Source organism: Bos mutus, chromosome 29, assembly GCF_027580195.1.
Source record: "Bos mutus isolate GX-2022 chromosome 29, NWIPB_WYAK_1.1, whole genome shotgun sequence".
Classification (NCBI taxonomy): domain Eukaryota; kingdom Metazoa; phylum Chordata; class Mammalia; order Artiodactyla; family Bovidae; genus Bos; species Bos mutus.
The window spans coordinates 17,301,462-17,323,586 of NC_091645.1; the positions used below are offsets into that span (position 1 = coordinate 17,301,462).

The 22,125-nt window shown below is 38.9% G+C and overlaps 1 protein-coding gene across 2 annotated transcripts in view; it reads left to right on the forward strand.

Annotated features, from left to right (window-relative positions):
* INTS4 (integrator complex subunit 4) overlaps positions 1 to 22,125 on the forward strand; it is a 108,607-nt gene that overhangs the window by 33,193 nt on the left and 53,289 nt on the right. For both annotated transcript variants that reach the window (XM_070365277.1, XM_005908066.3), the window contains exons 5-10: positions 10,069 to 10,254; positions 10,916 to 10,966; positions 14,688 to 14,776; positions 15,852 to 15,972; positions 19,020 to 19,091; positions 21,734 to 21,908. In XM_070365277.1, the coding sequence (XP_070221378.1) occupies positions 10,069 to 10,254; positions 10,916 to 10,966; positions 14,688 to 14,776; positions 15,852 to 15,972; positions 19,020 to 19,091; positions 21,734 to 21,908 (694 nt within the window). The remainder of the gene's footprint in view (positions 1 to 10,068; positions 10,255 to 10,915; positions 10,967 to 14,687; positions 14,777 to 15,851; positions 15,973 to 19,019; positions 19,092 to 21,733; positions 21,909 to 22,125) is intronic.

The window sequence follows — 22,125 nt, forward strand, 5'->3', positions numbered from 1 at the left end:
TCATTCTCTCTCTTTGTTGGGGGCTTCCCTGATAGCTCAGTTGGTGAAGAATCTGCCTGCAATGAGGGAGACTTGGGTTCGATCCCTGAGTTGGGAAGATCCCCTGGAGAAGGGAAAGGCTACCCGCTCCAGTGTTCTGGCCTGGAGAATTCCAAGGACTGTATAGTCCATGGGGTCGCAAAGAGTTGGACAGGACTGATCAACTCTCACTTTCATGCTCTATATATTTTACTGAACCATTTAAGAGCAAATTGCAGACATTACACTTCTTTTCCACTAAATACTTAAATTTTTATTTCTTAAGAAGGAGGAAATCATTTTTATAAACCTAGTTTTCAAAATCAGGAAATTTAACTCTGGATTTTGTCTGTTTGTTTTTTTGACTGCGTGGTCTGTGAGATCTTAGTTCCCCAACCAGGGATTGAACTCATGCGCCTTGCAGAGGAAACATGGAATCCTACACTGAACTGCCAGGAAATTCCCAGGAAATTTAACTTTGATATAATGCTAATCTGTAGTAGTATTAGACTTTATTCAGATTCTACCTATTGTCTTTTATATTATATTTTATATAAATTTTTCTTTTCTGGTCCAGAATCACATGTTGCATTTAGTTTTCATGTCCCTGTTTTCTTTAATCTGGAACGGTCCCTTAGGCTATCTTTGTCTTTCATGGCCTTAACTTGAAGAGTATAGGCTGTTTACTTTATAGAATGTCTTTTTTTAAAAAGTTTTGGCTGCACTGGGTTTTCATTGCTGCGTGTGGGCTTTCTCCAGTTGCAGCTTTCAGGCTCTAGAGGGCAAAGTCAGTAGTTGTGGCACGCAGGCTTAGCTGCTGCAGAGCATGTAAGATCTTGCCAGACCAGGAATCAAACTGGTGTCCCTTGCATTGCAAGGTGGATTCTTAACCTCTGGACCACCAGTAAATCCCTAGAATGTCTTTCAGCCTGGCTTTATCTGGTATTTCCTCTGTTTAGATTCAAATGACACGTTTTGGTGGGAATAATACATAAATAATACTGTGTCCTTCTCAGTGCATCATATCATAAGGCACACGTGAGGTCTGACTCATTATTGGTATTAACTTTGATACTTGATTAAGGTAGTGTCTGCCAGGTTTTTCATTGTAGAGTTGTTATTTCCTCCTGTGATTAATGAGTAATTTGTGGAGAGATACTTTGAGATAATGTAAATGTCCTCTTCCCCATCAAACTTTTATTCTCTATTTTAGCAACTATTAATAAATCTTGCTGAGTCATTTATAACTCTGATTATTACAAAATGGTGATATTCTGATGCTGTTATTCCATCTCTATTTTTTACTTGGCATGCTATTGTAAGAAAGTTTTCTTTCCCTTTCTTTCCCTCCCTCCCTTCTTATCAATCTCCTAATTTATTCAAAATATTATAATCTGTTCTATCCTTATTATTTTTTGAAGTTCATATTGTTCCTTTGTATATTTTTAAAATATGAGATATCAATCTGTCATATTTTTTGCTTCATAGTAGGAAGAAAGTCATGATTTTGGGTATTCTTAACATCTCAAAATTCATCTCTGTCAGTAATTATTATTCTGTCAGTAATCCTTTGAGGTACTGTGTGCTGTGCTATGCTTAGTCGCTCAGTTGTGTTCAACTCTTTGCAACCCCATGGACTGTAGCCCACCAGGCTCCTCTGTCCATGGGATCCTCCAGGCAAGAATACTGGAGTGGGTTGCTGTGCCCTCCTCCACGGATCTTCCTAACCCAAGGATCGAACCCAGGTCTCCCACATTGCAGGCGGATTCTTTACTGTCTGAGCCACTAAGGAAGCCTAAGAATACTGGAGTGGGTAGCCTATCCCTTCTCCAGGGAATCTTCCTGACCCAGGAGTTGAACAAGGGTCTCCTGCATTGCAGGCAGATTGTTCACCAGCTGAGCTATTGTACAGCTAATCCTCATTTGATAGATGATGAGATTTAAATTTGGCCAGGAAATTACTAAGTCTTTTCTTCTGTAGAATCTGCATAACTGAAATTGGAGGTCTTCTACTTTGTTTCTTATTCATGAAGATTTTTCTAGGGAATAAATATCTTGTCATTTTTGTATATATGGCTTCCTTAGAGCCTAGTTTAATTCTGTTTCTCTTTTTCTATCTCATTTCTTCTGGTCTCTGTATTTCTTTTTTGTTCCTTTAATTCTGTGGCAAAAGTACATTAAGCTCTCCAGGCAACAGAAACATGGCAGCAGTTTAACATTTATCAAATACTACCTGAGCAAATGTTATATGTTCTTTTGTTAGGAGAGGTTGTCTCTTAGAATAATTTCCATTGTTTGGTATGTTAAATTTTTATCTGTGCTTAAAAATAATCCATGTTAATGGGAATTCCTTGATGGTCCAGTGGTTAGAACTCATTGCTTTCACCGTTGTGGCCCAGCTTCAATCCCTGGTTGGCTACTAAGTTATCACAAGCTGTGTGGTGCTCAGCAACGCCCCTCCCAAAAAAAAAGAAAGAAAAAAAGTCCATATTGAAACTGAATGAGTCAGTAAGTTATTTTTGTCTTATTTAACCTCATTCTTGGATTTTCCTGACATACTTAATCATTGATTTTTTATTCTTTTAACAGTAGTTTTAAACTGATTAGTTTAGCTTATTTTTGATGTGGATTAGTCTTATTGGGGATGTGGTTTGCTTACTCCATTAATATAGAAATGATGGTATTTTAATGGCCTAGGTATAGCACCAAAATAGCATCATCTGCAGAGCAGGCACTAGGCATCTATTAGTGATGATATCCGTGATGTAAGTAGTGACCTGTGGGGGAAGGATATCATAAAACTAATTGCTGCCCTAAGGGTGTGATTTAGACTTACCGTTTCTTTGAGGCTAACATTCAGTGTGCAGTAACAGGCTAGTTATGCGTCAGTGTTGCCTTGGTTACCTTAATAGGAACTAGAAGACTTTAGTTTGTTGTTTGAAAATCAAATAAAGTATTTGTAATAATGGTAGCAACCTTCTAGGGGATGGTGATTCAGTTGACAGTTCAGTTATGACAAATGATGCTTCCGTACTAAATAAAAATAGTTTATTTAAAAAAACAGCATTGCTGTATTAACTGTGACAGTGTCACTGTCAGCTTCATATCTGGAAATTTCTCTTAGCTTTTCAGTTTCAGCGTGTCATTTTGTTGGATAAGTTTGAGCATTGTGAACACTTAAGAGTGTTTATGTTTCACACTTCTTTAACCTAAATAACTTGGAGACATGGATTAACTCTGATCTCAAATGTTCTACTGAGTCGTTTTTATGAGGAGACAGTCCCTCTGTGAGAGCCCCACCCCTCTGCACCTCACTTGCTTACTAGATTTCCTTTGTTCTCTCCTCTGAGTAAGCCTACCTGCCCAGCCCGCCGTCTCATAGAACATAGCTTCTGTGAGAATGTCTAGGTCCCATTTAGTTCAGGAGTCTTCTGCTAGAGCATCTGATGTGAACCATTAACAGATGCTCAGTACCTTTCGAGACAGATTGCCCCCTTGTTAGACAGCTATTGCTGGAAGATTTGTGCTTGTGTATTCCAGATCAGCAGGCCTGCTTCATCCAGGTGGCCCACTTTTACCTCTATTTTCTTTTTTTGCCACCTTTCCCACACCTGCTTCCCTTTTCTTAAGCAGGCTGGTTTTTTTTTAATTTAATTTTGGCTGCACTGGGTTTTCATTGTTGTGTTCAGGCTTTCTCTAGTTGTGGTGCGTGACTCCTTTCTTTTGGTTGTGGTGTGTGGGCTTCTCATTGTGGTGGCTTCTCTTGTTGCAGAGCGTGGACTCTTGGCAGGCTCCGTAGTTGCAGCATGCAGGCTCTAGAGTGTGTAGGCTTCAGTAGTTACGGCACACGGGCTTGGTTATTGTGGTGTGTGGGCCCTGGGGTGTAGTCTCAGTGGTTGTAGTGCATGGGCTTAGTTGCCTCGCGGCATGTGGAATCTTCCTGGACCAGGTATCGGACCCATGTCCCCTGCATTGACAGATGGATTCTTTTTTTTTTTAATTGTTTATATGGTTGTGTTGGGTCTTAGTTGAGGCAGGTGGGATATTTTTGTTGCTGCACGTGGAACCTATCCTTGTGGCGTCTAGTCTTGATAGTTGTGGTACACGGGCTTAATTCCCCCTTGGTGTGTGGGATCTTAGTTCCCTGACCAGGGATCGAACCCATGTCCTTTGCATTGCAAGGTAGATTCTTAACCACTGGACCACCAGGGAATACTATTATTCCTTCTCTATAAATGAGGAAACTTAGACTCTTGAGAGGTCTAGTGACTTGATCAGTGGTACACATATAGAGTCAGAACTGAAATTTGAAGCTAGGTCTTTTTTTTTTTTTTTCATTTATATATATTTTATAATATGGAAAATTTCAAATTATTCTTTGCAGTTTTTGGTATAAATTTGACAATTATTTTTATTTTGCAGTCTTTTTCATCTGTTTTTTCTCTCACTTTCTGTTGTAATCTGCTGTAATATTTTAAAGTAAATCCCTGATATGTTATTTAAATCATACATTGTTCAGTATGTATCTCTAACTAATAATAACTGATATTTTTTAATATAGCCTGTTCCACATCATCTCATACCAATTCATATTAAAACTTTCTTAACTGCATTAAATATCTTTTTATAGTTTTTTTTTTTTGGTTTAGCATATATTTGGAAAGTCTCTTAAATTTCTTTTAATCAATATCAGTGGCCCATTTTTTTTTTCTTTAAATACCACAGTTTTATTGACAAAACCAGATTGTTGGTCTTGTCGAATATCCCACATTCTGGATTTGTTTCATTGTTTACTTTTGATATAAATGTTGACAGTGGGAACCCATACAGATTGATTTCTTTGTCTTTTTTATCTGACTCAATTAGTCCTTGATATTTTCTTGCTTTTTGGCACATGTCCCAACTTCTTCTTACATTATTTCTTGCCTAGTTTTGAGACTAGTCATTTCACTAAAGTCTTTGCAGTTCCTGTTACTGCATTATGCAAATAGTTTATTTCAGTAGCAGTGGAATGATGAGAAGTGCTAAAAAAAGATCGACAGTACTAAGTGTTGACAGAGGTGTATCATATCTGGAACATTTACATATGACTGGTGAAAGTGTAAATTAGTTAAATTAGTACAACCACTTTGGAATAGTATTTGGCAGTATCTTCTTAAGCTGAACATATACGTTTTCTGTGACCCAGCAATTTCACTTCCAACTATGTATTCAACAGATGTGTGAAAAAGTATATCAAAAACCACATTCAAGAATAATTATAGTAACATTATATTTATAATAATGCAAAACTGGAAATAGCCCAAATATCTATCAACAGTAGAAAAGATAAATGGATTATGGTGTATACACAAATGGAATACTTATAGTAATGAGAGTGAATCAACCATTGCTCGATGCCATACTGTGGATGATTCTCACCAGCATAATAGTAAGCAAAGGAAGCGTAGCACTAGTTGATTTTACAAATTATAAAACTAGGCAGAATTTTGTGTTAGAAGTCAAGATAATGGTTACTTTAGTTTTTTAATACTGCATTAGTTTATCTCAATATTATAATTGATTTACAGTATTATATTAGTTTCAGGTATACAACACAGTGATTCAGTATTTTTATAGTTGGTTGTTGCTGTTCAGTCACTAAGTCATGTCTGACTATTTGTGACCCCATGTGAACTGCCTCATGCCAGGCTTCCTTGTCCTTCACCATCTTCTAGAGTTTGCTCAAACTCATGTCCATTGAGTCAGTGATGCCATCCAACCATCTCTTCCTATGTCATACCCTTCTCCTGCCCTCAGTCTTTCCCAGCATCAGGGTCTTTCCTAATGAGTCAGCTCTTTACATCAGGTGGCCAAAGTATTGGAGCTTCAGCTTCAGCATCAGTCCTTCCAATGAATATTCGGGACTGATTTCCTTTGGGATGGACTGGTTGGATCTCCTTGCAGTCCAAGGGGCTCTCAACAGTCTTCTCTAGCACCAGAGTTCAAAAGCATCAATTCTTTGGCACTCAGCTTTCTTTATAGTCCAACTCTCACATCCATACATGACTACTGGAAAAACCATAGCTTTGACTATAGGGACCTTTTTTGGCAAAGTGATGTCTCTGCTTCTTAATATGCTGTCTAGGTTTGTCATTGGAGAAGGCACTGGCACCCCACTCCAGTACTCTTGCCTGGAAAATCCCATGGATGGAGGAGCCTGGTGGGCTGCAGTCCATGGGGTCGCTGAGGGTTGGACACGACTGAGCGACTTCACTTTCACTTTTCACTTTTCACTTTCATGCATTGGAGAAGGATATGGCAACCCACTCTGGTGTTCTTGCCTGGAGAATCCCAGGGACGGGGCATCCTGGTGGGCTGCCGTCTCTGGGCTCGCACAGAGTCAGACATGACTGAAGCGACTCAGCAGCAGCAGCAGCAGCAGGTTTGTCATAGCTTTTCTTCCAGGGAGCAAGCATCTTCTAATTTCATGGCTGCAGTTACTGTCAACACTGGTTTTGGAGCCCAAGAAAATAAAATCTGTTACCTTTTTCACTTTCCCCCCTTCTGTTTGCCATAAAGTGATGGATGCCATGATCTTAGTTTTTTGAAAGGTGAGTTTTAAGCCAGCTTTTTCACTGTCCTTTTTCACCCTCATCAAGAAGCTCTTTAGTTCCTCTTCACTTTCTGCCATTAGAGTGATATCATCTGCATATCTGAGTTTGTTAATATTTCTCCTGGCTATCTTGATTCCAGCTTGTGAGTCATCTAGCTTGGCATTTTGCATGATGTACTCTGCATATAAGTTCAATAAGCAAGGTGATAGTATACAGCCTTGATGTATTCCTTTCCCGATTTTAAACCAATCCATTGTTCCATGTCCAGTCATAACTGTTGCTTCTTGTCCTGCATACAGGTTTCTCAGGAGACAGGTAAGGTGATCTGGTATTCCTATCTCTTTAAGAATTTTCCATAGTTTGTTGTGATCCACACAAAGGCTTTAGTGTAGTCAATGAACCAGAAGTAGATTTTTTTTTTAATTCCCTTGCTTTTTCTGTCATCCGAATGATATTGGCAACTTGGTCTCTAATTTTTGTGCCTTTCCTAAACCCAGCTTGAACATCTGAAAGTTCTTGGTTCACATACTTTTGAAGCCTAGCTTGAAGGATTTTGGACATTACCTTGCCTAGCATGTGAAATGAGTGCAGTTGTATGATAGTTTGAGCATTCTTTAGCATTGCCTTTCTTTGGGATTGCAGATTGACGTTTTCCAGTCCTGTGGCCACTGCTGAGTTTTCCAAATTTGCTGGCATATTGAGTGCAACACTTTTACAGAATCATCTTTTAGAATTTGAAATAACTCAGCTGGAATTCCATCACCTCCACTAGCTTTGTTGGTAGTGATGCTTCCAAAGGCCCACTTGACTTCACACTCCAGGGTGTCTGGCTCTAGATGTGTGACCACACAATAGTAGTTATGGAGGTCACTAAGACCTTTTTTGTGAAGTTCTTCTGTGTATTTTTGCCACCTCTTCTTAATCTCTTCTGCTTCTGTTGTGTGTGTTTGTGCTAAGTTGCTTCAGTTGGCTCCAACTATTTGCAACCCCATGGATTGTAACCCACCAGGCTCCTCTGTCCATGGGATTTCCTAGGCAAGATTGCCATGCCCTCCTCCAGGGGATCTTCCCCACCCAGGGATTGAACCAGCATCTCTTATGTCTCCTGCATTGACAGGCAGGTTCTTTACCAGTAGCCCCACCTGGGAAGTCCCTTTCTTTTGTTAGTTATCCTTATATTAGCTATGGCTTCCCTGGTATCTCACCTGGTAATGAATTCACCTGCAATGCAGGAGACCCAGTTTGATTCCTGGGTCAGGAAGATCCACTGGAGAAGGGAACGGCTACCCACTGCAATATCCTGGCCTGGAGAATTCCATGGACTGTATAATACATGGGGTCACAAAAAGTTAGACACGACTGAGCAACTTTCACTTTGTCTTTGTAGCTTATTCATTTTTTACGTAGCAGTTCATACTTCTTAATCCCATACTCCTATTTTGCTTCTCCTTTTCTTCCCATTGATTCCCACTAATTTGCTCTCTATCTGAAGTCTGTTTCTGTTTTGTTATATTTGTTTTTTTTTTTTAAAGATTTCATTATAAGCAATAATATCCAATATTTGTCTTTCTCTGTGTGACTTATTTCACTAAGCATAATACCCTCAAAGATCATCCATGTTGTTGTTGCAAATGGCAAAATTTTGTTCTTTCTTACAGTTGAGTAATATCCCATTGTGTGTATATGTGTTTGTGTGTTTTCATTGTGTGTGTATATATGTATGCACACAAACACATGCACTGGGTCTTCTTTTTCCATTTTTCTGTTGATGGACACTTGGAATTGCTTCCATATCTTGGCTCTTATAACTAATGCTGCTGTGAACATTGGATGCATGTGTCTTTTCCAAGATGTGTTTTTGTTTTCTTCAGCTATTTACACAGGAATGGAATCACTGGATCATACGGTAGTTCTATTTTTAATTTTTTGAAAATACTGTTTTCCATAGTGGGTGCGCCAATTTTCATTCCCACCAATAGTGTACAAGGGTTCCTGTTAATCCACATCCTCGCTAACATTTGTTATTTGTATTCTTTTTGATGATCGCCATTCTGAGAAATGTGAGGTGATATTTCATGATGGTTTTGATTTGCTTGCCTCTGATAGTTAGCTATGTTGAGCATCTTTTCATGTGCCTATTGACCATTTGTAGGTCTTTGGAAAAACGTCTCTTCAGGTCTTCTGCTCAGTTTGTATCAGGCTGTTTGGGTTTTTTGTTTGTTTGTTTTTGATATTGAGGTATATAAACTGTTTACTATTCACAAATGTTTTCTCCCATTTACTTGGTTGTTTTTTTGTTTTGTCAGTGGTTTCCCTTGCTGTGCAAAGGCTCTTAAGTTTAGTTAGGTCCTATTTGTTTATTGTTGCTTTTGTTTCCTTTGCCTTGGGAGAGAGAGATCCAACAACAACAACAACAAAAGCTGTGATTTATGTCAAAGAGTGTTCCGCCTGTATTTTCTTCTGGGAGTTTTATAGTTTCTGGTCTTATGTTTACGTTTTTAATCCATTTTGAGTTTACTTTTGTATATGGTATGAGAAAATGTTCTGATTTCATCCTTTTACATGTAGCTGTACAGTTTCCCCAGCACCACTTATTGAAGAGGCTGCCCTTTCCCCACTGTATATTCTTTCTTCCTTTGTTGTAGGTTAATTGACCGTAAGTCTGTGCGTTTATTTCTTGCCTCTCCCTTCTGTTCCCTTGATCTCTGTGACTGTTTTTGTGCCGTTAATATACTGTTTTGATCATGGAAGCTTTGTAGTGTAGTCTAAAGGCAGGGAGCATGATTCCTCCAACTTTGTTCTTTTTTCTCAAGATTGCTTTGGTGATGGTGGCTGTTTTTGATGGTGGTAGAGTAGTTACTGGGATGGGACATGAGCATTTTTCATGTTTACTTCTTTATCTAGATGCTTATTTGTGTGTGTTTTGTGAAAATTTATTGAACTGTACATTTAATATTTTTGCATATTTCTGTATGAATATTAAAATTTAAAAATTTTTGTTCTGTTTTTAGATTTGATAGTAAATAAAATGCAGTTTAAGGGGTCACATTTAAAGTAACCTATTCTTTCCAAGGCCAGGTGCTTGCTGTTGGGAGTATGATGTTGAATAACTGGGAGTCTTTAGAACTCATGATTCTTTTTGGAAGACATATGCTCGAAAAACATGAAGGGAATTCACTGGGAGTCCAGTGGTTAGGATTCGGCATTTTCACTGCTGGAGCCTGGGTTTGATCTTTGGTGGAGGAACTAAGATCCCACAGACTACACAGCATGACCAAAACAAACAACCCCCACTCACCCCCACCCCCAGAGATAACAAAAGAAAACATGAGACCTGACTAGTGAGAATGTATTGTTTGAAGTCATTCCTAAAGTTGATGCAGTGCTTTTGTTTCTGCTTTTTGTTTATTTTTAAGATATCTTAATCATGTCCTTTTGTTCTCTCTTTTCATAGCACCTGACAGATACCTCTCATGGTGTAAGAAATAAGTGTCTGCAGTTACTTGGCAATCTTGGTTCTTTGGAGAAAAATGTCACAAAAGATGCAGAAGGCCTAGCTGTCAGAGATGTTCAGAAGATTATAGGGGATTACTTTAATGATCAGGACCCACGTGTCAGAACAGCAGCTATAAAAGCCATGGTAAACATGATGATGGAAACTAAATGGAGTCCGTTTTTTTTTATTTGTACTTTTCTTTTTTCATTTTTTTTTTTTAAGTTAATGGCTAATGCCACCTTGGATAGATACATTCTGAATCCCCCCAGGATACACTTTATCCACACTTTCAGGAAGGTGTTGGTGGCATTAGAGAACTCAAAGACACACATTCCTTTATAACAGTTGCTTATCTTGTAGGCTTCTCTGGTAGCTTTTACCTGCATTTCTGAAACCTGGAAGGTAGAGCTTGTATCCCAGGTCCATGGGAGGGATGTTACTTGGTACTGTGGTACAATAGGTACATGTTGTACCCTTGTATTTCAGGAGTATAGGTGAAAGTTATGGGGAGGAGTGCTCCTTAGGGAGAGATGGTGTCAACCATTTCTTCCTCAGCCTCCTTATCATTATTTCATATTTTTCCTGGTATCCCCTTGGGACAGCCCATGGGTTAGATTTAGTAAGCATTTGAGTGTTTCTATAGAAAAGCCCAGGTTTCAGATTTCTTATTTATATAGCACTGACTTTGGCCAAAGGGAACCATGTAAATGGGATGTGATGGGGAAAAATATGTGAGATTGAGGGGAGACTTTGGAAATATTGACTCCCCCCTCCCCAGTACTTAAACTGTATCTTTATTGTCTAGTTGCAGCTGCATGAAAGAGGACTGAAGTTACACCAAACAATTTACAATCAGGTACCTTAAATGCTTGCTGTCTGAAAGGAGGGAGGTGAAGGTATGGTGAAATTGAGAGGGGTCACAGTGGTTGTCAGAATTTGAAAACATAGAGCTTCATCTGGCTAACAGTGGCAGTATTAATTGTCATGGTGTATCCGCAACATACATTCTAAGAAGAGAATGGGGGATGTGTAATGAATAGCACTAGTACGTGTGAGGAGGACATTTAGGAGGACTTCGGTAGCTGAGTATGAATCCCAGAGTATACAAAACAGAGTTCAGAGTAAGAACTTCAAACCTGAAGTCAATTCTGGGCACCACGCTTGAGAAACTGGAGTGTTTCTGGAGGAGGATGACCACGACCATGGGATCAGATGAAAAGATATCACATGATTATTGTAGCATTGATAAGGAAAAGCACAATAAAGTTACAGTATCATTAGGACAAGCTGATTGAGTGCCTAACTAAAAGGCCTTACAGTTACTCTTGTAGAATAATTGGATGTATCCAGAGAAAAGAAGTCTAAATCCAGGCTCAGAGTCCAGTTTTTGTTAGCCTATCGAGTGGTTTTAAGCCTTTAGCAGTAGCTGATAATAAACCCAGCCACTATGACTGCTGTGTAAACCAAATATGTTCTTTTACAAATGAAGTAGAATGAATTCAGAATGGTTATGATGGTGTGACCTATAGGAAAACTGTGTGGGAAGCCAAATAATTAAAGGAAACTTGTAAAGATACAGAGGAAGAAGAGTCAGATGATTCAGGTGTTTAGTGACCTAAGACTGTGTTGGTTAATTAGGCAAGCGATGCTGTGGGCCTCGAGAGAGTGAGGGTGGAATGCTGGGGGAGGTTCTGAGATGTGAGGCAGCAGTAGTTACCATACTGAGTTCCCTTTGGATTATGTTGACTTTGAGAGGTTGATGGGATACTCATGAGGAGGATTTCAGGTCTGGAACTCAGGAAAGATCAGAGCTGGAGGTGGATATTTGGAGTCATCAGTATCCAGGGAGAGGAAGAAAATCAGAAGAAATGAAGGATGGAGCCAGGGGCAAGGCCAGACATTTAAGAAAGGAGCCCTAGAATGGAACTGAGGAGCAGCTTGATGGGGGAGGAGGAAAAGCATATTCCGGAAGAGGCAGTAGGGCATTCTCGTAGTCAGCAGTGTTAAAATGCTTGTGAAAGGGTATTTAGGATAGGGCTGAAATCTGGTCATTGGACTAAGCAACAAAGTGGCCATTAGTGAGTTTTTAAAGAGAGCAGTTTTAGTAGAGTGGTGGGATTGGGGAGCGCCAGATCAGGGTCTGTTGAGGTGAGCCAGTTTAATGTGATTATTGACTATGAGTGAAGACACTTGACTGATGGGAAAGTGGGGTGGAAGTTGGCAGAAGGGAGCATAGGATTAAGGGTTTTTTGTTGTTGTTGTTGTATTTTAAAGATAGTTGCTAAGTATATTTATATGTTGGAGAGAGAGCTAGTGTTTTGGGAGAGCTAGTATTATGGTGGTCTTCCCTGGTGACTCAGTGGTAAAGAATCTGCCTGCCAATGTAGGAGACTTGGGTTATATTCCTGGGTCAGGAAGATCCCCTGGAGAAGGAAATGGTAACCCACTCCAGTATTCTTGCCTAGGAAACCCAATGGACAGAGGAGCCTGATGGACTATAGGCCATGGGGTCACAAAAGAGTCAGATGCAACTTAGCAACTAAACAGCAATGACAGCAAGTGTTATGATGAAGGAGGCAAAGGGGAGTAAATGATAGAGTAAGTTCCTTGAGGCAGAAAATCAGATTCATGAGCTGATTCATCAACAGATGTTATTGAGAACCTAATGCTGGCTGTGTAATGCCAAGCATGTTAGATGGGACCTGTGCCCTTCCCGTTCTTGTAGATAAGACGGCAGTTAATAAATAAGCAAGCACAGTTATAGCATATGAGTATTGCTGTGAGGTAAAGCAATAGGATGCTATCTTAGAGAATCACAAGGAAGATCTTTTTGGAGGATGGTAAGGGATGGTCATGTGAGGAAGTGATGGGATTCATAGCAAAAATAGGATTAGGAACTAGAGCTCAGCTATTGAGAAAACAAGATGTGGGAGAATACAGGAATAAATGAGCTTATAACTGGTATGGAGTAGCTGAGTGGGTTTGTGCATGATAACCTTGATTTTTCTAAGATATACCGATTGCCTGATGGCTAGTAGTGGGATAGAAGTCCTGAGGGGAAGGTTAAGAAAAGCTGCCTTGGGAAATGGAAGTTGAAAGCCAGAGTGTAAGAGATTTCAGAGTACAGCTAATAAGGTTTGATATCATGAGTTACCCATCCCCTAGAGAGTGTGGTCTTTGCCAGTGTTCTTCTGCCCTTAGGAAGTCTTAGGTTCGTGGAGCAGCTGTAGCACAAGTCTTGAGGGGATCCTGTGTGATGATGCAGGCAGTGCTGTCAGGAGACCGAAGTAGGAAAGAGTACAGAGCAAAGAGAAGGCGATTTATTTGGAGAGAAAAGATGGAATTAAAGCAGTGGTTTTCAACCAAGGTAATTTTGCCCCCCAGGGAGTATTTGGTGATGTGTGGAGGTATTTTTTATTCTAATAATTTTATTTATTTATTTTTGGCTGTGCTGGGCCTTCGTTTCTGCGTGGAATTTTCTCTAGTTGCAGTGAGCAGGTGCTACTTGCTAATTGCGGTGCACGGACTCCTCATTGCAGTGGCTTCTCTTGTTGCAGAGCATGGGCTCTAGGGCCTGTGGGCTTCAGTATTTGCGGCTCCTGGACTCCACAGCGCAGGCTCAATAGTTGTGGTGCACTGGACTTCATGGCTCCGTGGCACGTAGGATCTTACTGGATCAGGGATCAAACCCATATCTCCTGCATTGATTCTTTAGTGTAGAAGTTTTTTTTTTTTTTTTTAAGGTATTTTTGAGTATTGCAGTTGCTGGGGAGAGGAAGAGGGTGCGGTACTATGACTGTCTAATGGCTAGAGGCCCAGGGATGCTGCTAAATGTATTGCACAGGTCAGCCCCTCACAACAAAGAATTAATCCAATCCAAAATGTCGATAGTAGCAAGGTTGAGAGACCTTGCTTAAAGAGATAGTTAGTTCAAGTGGGATGAAGAGCAGGTATGATGGGTAAGTTATGACCTTGGAAGAACCGATAGAGTAGCATGTTATAGTCAGAGCATGGAATATAAGATTTTAAAGTTTCAAAAGCTGTAGTTCTGGCTGTTGTTGCAGTCTAAGGTGTTGCTATGACTGTGGGTGGAGTAGGGATATTCCATTTCAGACCAAAGTAAAACAGGAAAATTTGGCCTCTTTTTGGCAGTTTAGCCAAAAGCTGCCAAATTGTACATTTAATTTGGCATTAAAATTGTACATTTATTTAGAGTGCTTGAGTTTTCAGATGGACTGTCAGTCAGAAATTTGTGCTCTGAATTTACACGTAGGGGAAAAACTCATCTTTGGTGTTTGAGCCTGTAAGGGTAGCACTGTGGGGTTGGACCAAGCTTTGCTAGGATTGATGCTATTCTAGTTGGCTTTTGGGCTGTCAGTCTGTGGTTCTCCTTTCAGACATGGGGTGGGAGGGTACACAAAACAATTTTTTACTGTGCAAAGGTTGAAGAAGTTAAACCATATGTACATATTTTGATTGGCATCCTGGTCCAGCCACTTTATCTTCATTTTGAAAGTGGTTTGAACGTCACCTGGGAGGACATGGAACTAACAGACTTCTGGAATCCTTGTTTGCAGGCTTGTAAGCTGCTCTCTGATGACTATGAACAAGTGCGCAGTGCTGCAGTCCAGCTCATCTGGGTTGTCAGTCAACTCTATCCTGAAAGGTCAGTGTGGGTGTCAGCCAGCTTTTGTTCATTGCTAAGCCATTTTCTTTCCTCCCACTATGTAAAAAGCCCACCTCCAGAAAAGGAATGTTGGAAGGCAGCGTGGAATAGGAAAAAAGCATGGATCCTGAAAATGAGGATGCCTGGGCCTTGCCTTTCAGCTCTGCCTTGAACTTTCTGTGTATGTTAGGAAAGATACTTCACCTCTCTGGGTCCCAGCTTCCTCAACTATAGATGAAGAGATGGATGGCTGTTCTCAAATGCTATCTCCTCCACCTCTGCCCACCCCTTAAAAAAGTCTTTAAAATGCTTTGGAGCCCATTTTAGTTAATACAAAAGTCAGCTAAAGATACCAGGTAAGTTTGGGAATAATGATCCTTTATGTACTGTTGCCCTGGTTAAAAATATTTTCATAGGGAATTCCCTGGTTGTCCAGTGGTTAGGACTTGGCCCTTTCACTGCTGGGACCTGGGTTCAATCTCTGATCGAGGGAATTAGAATCCCATAAGCTGTGCAGTTTGGTTAAAAAAAACCTTTTTTTCCACAATAATTAAATAATTTATTCTCATAGTGATTCTTTGAGGTGGAGAAATAGGTATTATTTATTCTGTTTTATAGAAGAACTCCTTTTATAGGAAAAAGCAGTGTTTTTTTCTTCCTCATTAAACGCATTGAAATTGGAAAAGCAGAATGAGTTAATAAAGCTATAGACCCCTCACCCCCCCAAAAAAGACTACTATCTGGAAATTGTCTTTTCATTTAGGACCAGATATGTAAGTATGTTTTATACTGGTTTAAACTTAAAGATACAAAATGTGGTAGCTGTTTTTGGTATCTCATAAATCTTTGAATTTTTGCTGTGAAATACTTTTTATCTAAGACAAAAATTTGCAGTGCAAATAAAAATAAAGAAATCCTAGAGAGATTTGTTTACTCTGAAATGTATTTCGTCATTCTAGGATTTGAATTATTCAGTTATTTCTATTTGCGTGTCAGTTGTCACTGGTCATTCTCAGTTTTTTGAACCTGTAATTTTAGGTTCATGTTTTGTCACTTTTGGTTTCTTTTAATATAGCATTGTCCCAATCCCTTCTTCTAATGAAGAAATTCGCTTAGTTGATGATGCGTTTGGAAAAATTTGTCACATGGTCAGTGATGGCTCCTGGATGGTTCGAGTTCAAGCTGCAAAGCTATTGGTAAGTTGCGTCTTCTTTAATGAACATATTACCTGTTACACTTGTACAGACATTTTGAGAAGCTAGATAGGGACAAGTGGAATACACTTTTATAAAGCTTCATGTTTCTTAAAATAGAAAGAAAAGGCTCATTTTCCCATAGTCTTTTAGAACTAGAAAGAATTTTAAAGATAATCCTATTTAATCTCTTTAGCATATTAGACAGCCAAAGCCTAGAGGAAAAGGAACATAATAGTAAAAATAACTGCTACTGTTTCTAAGCACCTGGTATGGCCTACATGCTTTGCCATAAGGCCACTTAGATTATCTCATTTATTCTTACTATTCTTATCTCATTTTTCTCTGAGAGCCTAAGTAAATATTTGACTTAGACAGATAGGAAGTTCTAGGAGATTCAGATGCTAATCTGACTTTTAGCCTCGCTCTTTCCTACTGTTGTGCCTTTGGGGATCCTGGTACATTTATAAAAAATTTTTTTTAACTTTTCAGAGATAGAACTGTTTTACAGAAGGAGTGTTGGTGTAATACTGAGGTTTATTTTATACCTGTGTTGTCTTGGACATGTCACTTAGTCTTAGCCTCAGTTTCTTCATCTGTATCTGTCAAGTGGCTTATAATATTTCTCAGGTTTACCCCACAGGGCTGTCATGATACTCAAATGAGATCCTTTCTGTGAAAATGTGTATAAATTGTAAAATACTGCCCTATGCAAGGTAGTGGGGTGGTTATAATATATAAACATATATATAACCATCTATAAAAATTTATATTAGTGTCACAGCAAGAAAGCCTAAAATTCTTTTTGCTCACTTCTCTTTTGAGGGCCTCCAACTCTGCCAGTCTTAGTAAGATTGTTGGCTAAAAAGTTTGGGCCTGACTGTACTGGACACAATATAGTGATAGCCCTTGTCCTTTGATCAGTATTTTGGGGGTAACTGCTAAGACGTTTGTGAAGCATTTTTGTGGAAAAATAAAGAATTTGGATGATTTCATTTTTTCCTGCTTATATATTGTGTTGCTTGTCCATAATAAAGAAGCCAGCTTTTAGTGATTTTATTTTTGAATTCACATTTTAAAGCATTGTTTTGATTTGTGGATATTTTAACATTCAGAACTATTCAGTCATTCATCAGATTCTTTCATTCAACATGTACTGAGCATCTGCAGTGTGTTATAGTGTGTGTGAGGGGATGTTTAAGAGGAATAATTCAATGATATATTGTCATCTGAGTAGGCAGGTTAGAAAAGTAATCCTTAAAACAGAGTCATTCAAATTTTTGGTGTTGTGTATATAAAGCTATATGAATAATGAATTGCAGTGGTGAGCAGAAAAGGTTTTCACTTAGACTCTAGTTTGAGTCAAGTGCTTTATGTTATTTCAGTAATTTCAAATCCAAACAACTCTAAATTACGTAATTATGTTTATACTTCAAAAGTAATTATTAGTCTAATTTTGCTAATAATAATAATTGTTACCGTTTATTGAGTTCCTAGCCTACTAAGCTTTTAGTCACAAAAGCATATTCATATACACATGCATATACACCCACTTCCTTATACACAAGCACACGTGAATAGATGCCTACATACTTACACTCATATATATTCACTTTTTGCAAATAATTTTTAGTTCTTTTAAACTCTTTGAGGTAGATATTATATTATTCATTTTATAAATAATAAATCTAAAGGGTTTAGGAAAGTATAATTTTTCCAAGGCCACATAGGTAGTAATGATACTTGATGCTCTAAAGCCCATGTAGAATTCCTTCCTAGTGGGGGTCCAGTTATGTATTGGAAGCTGTGGTTGTACAGCTTAGGTCCTGCTGGTTTACTAGTTCCTCTGTACAAGCTAAGAGGTAAACTCCGCTGCTCCAACTCTTGAGTAGACAAACCCATAATCAGTAAACTGTATTTAGTCTTCAGACTACATGTTCATTAATTCAACAAACTGAGCATAATGTGTGTCTTCAAAAGAGTGGATGGTCAGGTCGATTGACATAGGCAGTCAATCAGTTATAATATTGGTACTTCTAGGAAAGAGCATCTAACACATGTGCAGAAAGCTTCTTGGAGGAGGTAATTTCTTAGCTGACTTTGAAAGGTGAGTATGGGTTAGCTAGGTAAAGAAGTAGGGAAGGAGAAAATGTGAGCAGAAATATAGGAGTACACTATCATGCATACTAACATCATACTCAACTATAATATCATACTAAACTACAATATCATGTTAAACCACAGCAGTTTGGTATGTTTTGGTAAGAGGGAGTGTTCAGCTTGGGTGATGTGTGACAAGAGTAAGCTCTAGAGGAAAGCAGAAGCCAGGCTTTCAAGAACATAAATGAAATGATAAGGCTTTAGACTTAAGTCCATGTACAAAAAGCGAATAGAGTCCATTCTGCTTGACTTACAGCAGGATGAAAACTTTCAGATATTTTATAAAATTTCATACCATAATGCAGTTAATCTCTTATCAATTTTCCTCACTAGTATGTGAAATTGTTGAGTGCAGAATTGGTGTCTTTTTGTATTTGTATTCTTCTTCCTGGTAACTCTAGGCATATAAAGAAATGGTTGCTAAATATGTATTTGTTTAAGGAATGAATGGACAAATGAATGAATAGAATGCAATGAAAAGCAAAGTAGTAGTTAAGGCAAAGGATTCTGGAGCCTGGGTTTATAGCCCAGCTCTATAATTTACGCTCTTTGTCACCTTGAATGAATTGCTTCATCTTTTTGTGCTTTCTTTCCCCCTTATATAAGTTGTGACTAATAATAGTATTTACTTTGTAGAGTTGTAGTGAGTATTACATGAGTTAATATGTGTATAAAGCACTTAGAGCAATGCATGACACCTAGTAGCTCTATATAGGTGCTGCTGCTGCTAATGGTTTTATTATTTTCCTGATGATTCAAAACCCATAGGGATGTTTACTATCAAGAATAATGTTATCTTTATGCTCTTAAGTTGGCAGCAAACTCAATTTTAAGATAATATTTAGGTCTTAATAGTTGTTTAATTTGCTCTGGATTCTTCTTTTTTATAGGGCTCTATGGAGCAAGTCAGTTCTCATTTCTTGGAACAGACGCTTGACAAGAAGCTGATGTCAGATCTGAGGGTAACTTGAATTCTTTGTTGTTTAAACTGGGTTTCTGAAACCAAAATCAGTGGAACTGTATGTCAGGTTGTGTTGATTCAATTTTACAGCCCATGAATTTGTTAATGTAGGGTGACTAGATTACATTTTAATTTAAAATCTTAGTGCTGGGTGCTAAGTTGCTTCAGTTGTGACCAACTCTGTGCAATCCTGTAGACTGTAGCCTGCCAGGCTCCTCTGTCCTTGGGATTCTCCAGGCAAGAACACTGGAGTGGGTTGCTCTGCCCTCCTGCAAATTCTTAGTAACTTGACCCAAATCACAAATAACTTCATTACATTTTAAATTATCTTAATGAGATACTTTTCACAGGTTGTGTTTTATAAAGAAGAGGCAAGATTAACTTTCTCTTTTAGAAACTACAAAGGTCTGGTCTTATTTTATTAGATTGTATGACATCTTAGAACTCCTTTCAATAGCAATGCTCTTGGAAGAATTTACATGAGAATTCAGTAGCAGCATCCTGTTACTCTGAACAGTAACAGAATGCCCTTAAACTAACTGATGGTTCTCTGACATAGTTGTCAGGAACAGATATGAGTCTGAAAATATGATAGGCTCATTTATTGTCAGTATCTTAAGTTTTAAATTATAAAAGTGTTAATAAGGAATCAGAATCTTTGACAAGTAGAGGGAAAAGGGAAACAGTTTACCCATATTCCCACTACTCTTAACACATTGTTTTGAGGTATTTGTCTTCAGCTGTTTCTTATGCATGTTTTAAACATGGAATCATTATATACAGATAATTTTGTAGTCTACTTTTTACCTTTACCACTACATGCTGTTTTCATTTTGTTAGGTTTTTACTGATAGTGTAATATCCCATTAAGTAGATGGATCATCATTTTGTAGCCCTTTGTTATACATTTATAGTTTCTCCTAAATTTTTCCACCGTTATAAATCATATAGAGAGTGTTATCTCCATGGATTTTTTAGATCTTTTCTTCTTTTGATTTATTCCATAAGATAAATTCTTAGGAATGGTTGAAGAGTTGATATCTTTGCTTCATGAAACATTGCCATATGGCTTTCTTGAAGGGCATTCCCTTCATTTGCGGTCAGTAATTGCTTCAGTGTTCTTTGTGTATACTGGAGTGGAAGTGCAAAGAAGGACATGCTCTGGTGAATGATGAGGGATGGGTAATTCAGGGATTCCTAAGATACATTGCAAACCACACATGGGTCCGAACCACATCCCTGTAGGCTCAGGTGCTATATTTCATCAGTGCCTTTGAGATCATCAGCTGGGAGGGTGTGGTCTCACTCCAGCAAGATTCATAGAACCTGATATCTAAAGCAGATTGCCGGGGACTTCCCTGGTGGTCCAGTGGATAAGAGTCTGAGCTCTCAGTGCCAAGGGCCAGGGTTCAAGCCCTGTCAGGAACTGGATTCTACATGCCGCAACAAAAATCGAGCATGGCATGACTAAGATCCAATGCAGGCAAATAAATAAAAATATATATAAAAGACCTGGTGAACCCAAATAAATTAAAAAAATAAAGCACAATGCCAGCTTATTCATTTATGAAGGTAACTGTAACTGTCAAGTAGACTCAATATTTACTTTAGCCAACTAGTATATCTCCCCTTAAGCACCCTGTGTAGGAAGTAAATTTGAGGCTTGCTTGGTGAGCATAATGTTGCTCAAATAAAGCATAGTCCTATGGTTTGAAAAAAATTCTTTTCTAGGGCTAGTGTATTGTCTACCCAGGATGATGCTTAGAGGGATACTGCCATTATTTTAACCTCTCTAGTTCTCCCTTTCCTGTGTTGCCATGGCAAACATAACCACCTCTCTGATGAATAGTCTTATGTTCTCTTTAATAAAGCTGTGGGTGTGTTTCTTCAGTCACTCAGCCATGTTGGACTTCTTTGTGACCCCATAGACTGTAAAACTTCCAGGCTTCTTCTGTCCATGGGATTATCCCAGCAAAAATACAGGAGTGGGTAGCCATTTCCCCCTCCAAGGAATATTCCCAGCCCTAGTATCGAAGCCAAGTCTCCTACGCTCCTGCATTCGCAGGCAGATTCTTTACCAAGTGAACCACTTGGGAAGCCCCTTAATAAAGTTACTATCTTTGATCAGATTACTATCGGCTATGATAGACCTGAGAGTCTTTGTCTTTGCTTCAAGTTGAATTTGCATATCTCTGCTCTGGTAACTATTGAATGTTTTTTTTTTAATTAACTTTCAGAAAGCAGTTTTTTTTTTTAAGATTTATTTATTTACTTTAAAATTTTTATTTTTTCATTGTGCTGGGTCTTCATTGCTACACAGGCTTTCTCTGGTTGTGGAGAGCAGGGGCTTCTCTTGTTGCGGCACATGTGCTCTAGGTGTGTGGGCTGCAGTAGCTGGGGCTTATGGGCTCTACAGTGTGGGCTTAGTAGGTGCACAGGCTTAGTTGCTCCATGGCATGTGGGATCTTCCCCGACCAGGGATTGAACTCATGTCCTCTGCATTGACAGGCAGATTCTTAACCACTAGGTGACCAGGGAAGCCCCCGAGAGCAGTCTTTATTTCCCACTTTCTCGTGTTCTTGGTGTGCACCTTCACTGTTCTCCCATGAATCTCCAGCAAGTGGTAATTGTTGTCTTCTACAGAGGAAACGCACTGCACATGAACGTGCCAAGGAACTTTACAGTTCGGGAGAGTTTTCCAGCGGCAGGAAGTGGGGAGATGATGCTCCCAAGGAAGAGATAGATACGGGGGCTGTGAACTTGATTGAGTCAGGAGCTTGTGGAGCCTTTGTTCATGGATTGGAAGATGAGATGTACGGTAAGAATGACTTCATAATAATACCAGTGCCCACTTACTGAGTGACTGCTATGTCACTGGCATTGTATTGAGCGATACAGATTGTCTCACTTGATCTTCACAGTCACTCAGTGAAGACTTTATTTCACCTTCATTTTTTAAAAATAATTCTTTTATTATTTATTTGCATATTTTTGCTTGTGCTAGCTCTTCATTGCTGCACTTGGGCTTTCTGTAG